At 42.9% G+C, this 6,000-nt stretch overlaps 1 protein-coding gene across 1 annotated transcript in view; it reads left to right on the top strand.

The window, feature by feature from the left end:
- The first annotated feature begins 391 nt into the window (after positions 1-391).
- Positions 392-6,000, top strand: part of ADAMTS18 (ADAM metallopeptidase with thrombospondin type 1 motif 18) — a 79,379-nt gene continuing 73,770 nt past the window's right edge. Inside the window, exons 1-3 of the mRNA XM_053952748.1 lie at positions 392-493; positions 657-735; positions 2,599-2,915. Of these exons, the coding sequence (XP_053808723.1) occupies positions 392-493; positions 657-735; positions 2,599-2,915 (498 nt within the window). The remainder of the gene's footprint in view (positions 494-656; positions 736-2,598; positions 2,916-6,000) is intronic.

Here is a 6,000-nt window from a genome sequence, read left to right as displayed (position 1 = left end):
TGTGCACATCCCCTTAGGTGCGCCCGCCCTGCCCTGCCCGGCTCACCCCGCCCTCTGCCCCGCCGTGCCCGGCCCCAGGTGCCTCCCGCCCGTTGTCCCGCCCGGCCCGGCCCCGCTCCGCCCCGCCGGTCCCGCCCGCCCCGCTCGCCCCCCGGGTGCGGCCGCGCCAGACGCGGCGCCGGAGGCAGCGCTGCCCCGCGGCGGCGGCGGCGGCGGCGGGGCTTAAAGCGCTCGGGCGGCCGGGGCCGCGCTCACCTGGGCGCCGCTCCCCGCGCTCCGCCGGCCGCCGCAGCGGCTGCGGGGCAGCGCCCAGGTGACCATGCGGGGCAGGCGGGCGCGCCCGCCGCACGCTTCGGGGAGCAGGTAGCACTCGCCAGGTGCGCGGCGGAACATGGACTGTCTCCTGCTGGCCGTCTGGACTTTACCTGCTGCGATTCTCGGCGGCAGCTCCATGCTATTCCAGACTCTCCCGTGGCTCGGAAGCACTGTAAAGGCAGGTCGAGAGCACTTTCTTTTGCAGTTGCCTAGTGTACTTTCATACCAGGTTACTGCAGTTTCTGGTGCCTTGTCTTTCTGTTTTGCCTTGTCAAGGAAACTTCGCCCAACACTCCTTTTCTCTCTCTCTCTTTTATTTATTTTTTTTTTTTCTCTTGCAGACCCTTCAGCTGTGTTGCCTCTGTTGCATGTCTCATGCAGCAACTTTAACCAGTGACAGCATCAGTGAATTGACTCATGGTTTGTATAGCTCTTTCTATGTCTGTATGTGAACATTTGCATGGATTTTTTTTTTCTTTTTTTTTGGGGAGTGAATATTTAGAGGGGAGATGTCACAGTGTTTAGGGAGCATAAAGTGCAAGCAGGCTGGCTACTGTGGGATGGTGAACCATGGGCAGGGATTAACTTGTTAAGCCCTGTGTGCTAAAGCTGAAAGGAACAATATGTAGCAGCAAAGCAAATGAATGAGATGGTAAATACATCCACGTTTCCATGTGCGATTAGAAAGATGAATGCGTGTGTAGCCACAACAACAAAACCTCACGTGTCTGTTGTGGAAGCAGTGAGACAAAAGTAATGAAAAGATTTGTGTAAGGGAACAGGAGGAGCTGTGCAATGCAGGCTAAGCAGGGGAAAAACCTGGAGAGAAAGGGCTTGTGTGAGTGGGAGCTCAGGAGCCGTTTGTTCCCAGGTTGGAGTGACTAACACGTAGATGCTGATGGCTTTGGGACTTTTGAAGTGCAGTATATGCTTTGTATTGTGTGTGAGTAGAAACAAAGTACAATAGAGAACCACACCAGGATGCAGAAAGGAAACCCCTCCTGCACCCTATGCTCTGCTCACGGAGGGATTCCCTCTCTCCAGCAGCTGCCTGCATTTTTTGGCCACCAGCCTGCTTAGTGCCTTCAACTTCTGCCGTTGATTAACACCACTTGAGGAAAGTGAAAGCTCTTGATGCATTGTTTCCACTGTCCAAGGAAAAGCAACCTGTCAGTGGTTACGTTTTCAGCCTATTGTGTGTCCAATAAAGTCTATTCAGGCAAAGAGATTGATTGAGGGTGTTTGCAACATCTGTTACAACACAAAAAGGACGGGGGTTCTTCTTTTTTGATGGTGTTATTTCAATTTAGGGAGAGAAATTAATTGTTTGCCAAGTGCATGGACATCTCTAAGTGTCCACAAAGAAACACAGCTCACAAATTAAATGGGATTGGGAAGCAGTTTTTTCAGCATAATTACTTAGGCTGCCAGGAATGGGTCCAAAGATCCTAGTTCAGGAAGCAGTTAAAACTCAGAGCCTGGTTCCAGGACACCGGTAATCCCTGCATGGCTAGGTCAACACCAATAGTAGTGTCCTGCAAGTGAGGCACCTGCTTGTACAGCCAGCTGAATTATGGCCTCTTTCCCCCTCCTTTTTTTGGGTGGTTCTGAGTAAATCAGAGTGCTCTCCTCAAAAATAGTTTTGTAATTTTTTGCATATATTAGCCAAAACAATAAACTTCTTTGACATGCAATTAGCAATGGCTGACTAAAGGTTATTAGGTAAGATGTAATCTCTTTCTGCTGGAGGTCAGTTACAATTTGAAACCCAGTCTAATCAAGTCACTACAAAGAGATGAGGTCTCACTCAGTTAAGGCATTAATAAATTAATCCTTTAATCCATTTGAACAAGTGGTACAGTTCTGCAAGGTCTCAGTCATGGCTACCCCTACAGTGATACAATATTTGCTGCATTCTTAGGGAAGGGAAAAGCCTCTCAAAGCAGAGTGGCCTTCACATTTGACAACAATTAATACAGGGGGAGGGGAAAATCCGCAGAACTGCTGGTGATGACAAATGTCTCCAGAGGAGCAGTTGTGGGAATGTTCACAGCTATGCTAGTTAGTCTGCGCCTCTCAGTGGGGCACAAAGGAAACAAACACAGGCTGAGAGCCTTTGTGACTTACAGGGGTGAATTTATGCAGGCGAGACAGCACACACAGAGCCTGCAGGCCAGCCCCCAAATGAGGGAATGCTCCATGCCATAGGAAATGCTTAATGCCGTGTCAGAGTGCCTTGTTTGTGGCATGCCAGAACTGATGGCCAACTCTTTATCATTACAGATTATGTGTTTGTGACACCTGTCAGAGTGGATGCCAACGGATCGTATGTTTCACATGATGTTTTGCACAGTACTAGGACAAAGAGATCAACTCAGAGTTCAAAGAGTTCCTTGCACTACAAATTTTCAGCATTTGGACAGGAACTTCACTTAGAGCTTAAACCTTCGACCATTTTAAGCAACAGTTTTGTTGTCCAGGTACTCGGGAAAGATGGAGTGTCAAGTTCTCAGGAACATGAAATTGAGCAGTGTTTCTACCAGGGATTTATAAGGAATGATAGCACCTCTTCGGTAGCAATATCTACGTGTGTAGGCTTGGTAAGTGTCTATGTTAAACAAATCAACATTAAAAGTATTTTCATGTGTGGAATAGTAGCTGAAGGTATGTAGTTCACATAATATTCAAGACACCATAAACACTTTTCTGATTTTTCTAGTATCAGTAGTTGCTATTGTTTTTAACAGAAGAGACTTCATTATGGCAAATGAACAGCATCAAAACCTTTGTAATTTTTGATGACATTCTTTCAGGAAAAAAAAACAAGACTAGCTGGTAGTCCTAGTAATTATCCCATAGCAATTTGTTACAGTTTGTGATAGTTTATACCTATTTCTCCTCCCTCTTAAGTAGAAGTTCTTCCTTCCTTTGTGAACTGTGGTAAATAAACAAAAAAAAAAAAAAATCAGTCCAGAACATTGTGAAAAAACAATATTATATCTAGGTTTGTCAACTACTTTAAGGAAGGGTGAATTTCCTAGCTTGGCAGGAGTTGTGAACAAATTTCCCTTTGTATCTTTTGATAATTCAAGCATTATTTGGGTTTACAGGTCTTGATGAGTTGATCTCTTATGAATGTGTTAATTATCATTGTGTATTTTCCATTTATGGCTGTCAGCCAAGTTCATGAAAAATCATTATTCACAGGTGATTTTTTCAAAATACGTTTGACTGTGCTCACTGCCTGCAGAGAAGGCTTTACTGATGTAATTTAGGAGAATTGTCGACAGAATTAATAGCTAAGGATGTTTTTTAGGCTTAATTGCTTGTAGTTGCAAAGCAGTCTGCTGTGGCTGCAGAGGAAGGCAGTGACATTGAGTGGGAAGTCTATGAAGTCATCTGTGTGCTTTGTGGTTGACTAAAGGTCCAGAGGATATGTTGGGTCACCCTCTAGAAATCTGTTTTGCAAAGGTACTTGTCTCTGAGGGCTATTAAACTGTGTGACGGGACCAAAGACGGAGCACTTGAGACAGCCAGTGTTTCCTTTGAAACTGGAATCAGTGACTTGAGAAGCCTGTTCATTAGGAAGGGCTGTTGATAACTGGTTGAAGTGGTCTGGGTTATATTTTGAATGCTGTGCTCTTTTTTTTTTTTTTTTTTTTTTCCTCCCATCAAGTTAGAGGAATCTTAACAGTTCATTTGAACAGTTGTAAATGTGAGTTTGGAGCAGGTGCCAGGAACTGGGTTGAAGCTTTATTTTGCTTTTAAAGTTGTGTTTGTGATGCTGAACTGTTAATATCAAATGTGGTCAGTTGTTTTACTGGAAGCTTCATGTTCACAACTACTACCTTTTATGAGATTTACTTGGAAAAATACCCTGTTTTCACTCATTGCAGTATTTTGTCTTTTTGCTATGGGAAGTGCTCTACCTACACACAGCAGATATAGTTTGGGAGATCTCCCCTGTTTCGCCACATTTTGGTTTTTAACATGCTTTCTGAGCTAAGTGAAGTTGGGCTTGTCAAGTCTTGTCTGGAGAAGGAAGGTTCAAGCCTGCCTCAGGTCACAGAGGAACAGAATGTGGTGATCTTAACTGAGAATGAAGTGGATCTTTTACCACTGTCTCGACACAGAGGTTGTTATGACTGGTAAGCTTCACTTAGAAAAGATCCAGAAACTGATCAAAAGAGAATAAATATTGTGGTATGAACAAACTTATTATGGAAGTACCTAGATTATCAACAAATAGAATCTCTGTTTAAAATTAATTTCAAGGTTCAATAGATTTTGCCTTAAATTGTTGTTTAAAACTGGCAAATGAAGTAAACCTTTACTTACAATAATCTCCTGTAGGGTAGATATCCCAAAGTATAATTGTCCCTCTCTCTCCCTATCCATTTATTAATTTCAATGCACCTAATGAATTCCAGGCAAATTACCGACAGGATTCTGAGTCTTTCACTTTACAAGGCTGCCCTCTTAAAGATGTCGTCAGCTGTCTGTAATGACACCCACGTCACTTTTCACTGGGATCCAAATTCAGTAATCATATGTTAAGTCTGGACGCTGTGCTCTGATCAAGAGAACCTTGTGAATAGCTTCTATATCCTTTTTCACCAACTACTTTTGTCACTTGGTTGCCCTTCTTTCCTATTTGCTTTGTTCAGTGCAATTAAACCGAAAGTGGTGTTTCTTCTATATGGTTGGTAGCACTAATCTTTCCATTGTTCCTTTCATTAGCAATAGCTTCTCTACAATAAAGCTGCAGTGACCCATTCTTTCAAGCCTGGAACACCACAATGTGATTTGGAAGCAATTGCATTTCAATAGACTACGGGGACTCTTTGATCTAATTTTTTGGATGACCTAGAGTATTCAGTCATTCAGCTGTCTGTTATCTGCCAGTGCCTGCAGAGGAGACTTTGGGGAGAGGCTGTATGAAATGGTTTGTTAGGCAGGATGACCTTAACTTAACACTGGAAAGGAGCAAGAATTTGTTGCTTTGGTCTAGATCTGTCAAGAAATGTGTGTATATTACATTTTAATGGCTTAGTTGACAGGAAGGCCCCACGTTTTTATGCTGATTTGTTGATTTGAGACCAAATGTTTCCATCAGTCAACACAATTTTCTTGATGTGTCAGAAGGCAGAACTGGATCTTTATCTGAACAAGTCTCTAATAGAGTAAGTGAGCATTTCAGGAGAATGTGCGCAAGGTTACTGTGAGTACTACCTCTTTTCATCATCAAACTGCTTAGACTTTCAAATGGAAAATTGCTTTTTTTCTGTCTTCTGCCCTTTTTCTGCTTCAGTCAGCATCCTTTGCTTGCTGGAGCATCTGTTATGCAGCAAAAAACCAGTGCTTTTACTTGTTTTTTAAATGAAAACTATGTTCTTGACTGTCTGTGGAGAACATGATATATACCTTCCATAGAAGTTACAAAATTTTTCACATATTTTTTTTAATGCATTCTCACTCCCTGGGATAATTTTTTTACTCTTGCAGCTTTAGGACAATGAGTTTGTTAGTAAATGCAAAGCTAGTTTCTCTCTTTAGCATCATCTTAATGCATCCCAAATAAAAAGTAATGCAATTTTTTTTTACTTTTCTTCATTGATTTTTCATTATTGATTTAACAAACCTCTTGTTTTATTCCTGCATGATATTTTGGAGTTTCCTTCAGTG

This window comes from Vidua chalybeata, chromosome 11 (assembly GCF_026979565.1).
Source record: "Vidua chalybeata isolate OUT-0048 chromosome 11, bVidCha1 merged haplotype, whole genome shotgun sequence".
Taxonomy (NCBI): Eukaryota; Metazoa; Chordata; class Aves; order Passeriformes; family Viduidae; genus Vidua; species Vidua chalybeata.
Note: the sequence above shows the minus strand (reverse complement) of the source record. Positions and strands in the feature narration are given on the sequence as shown.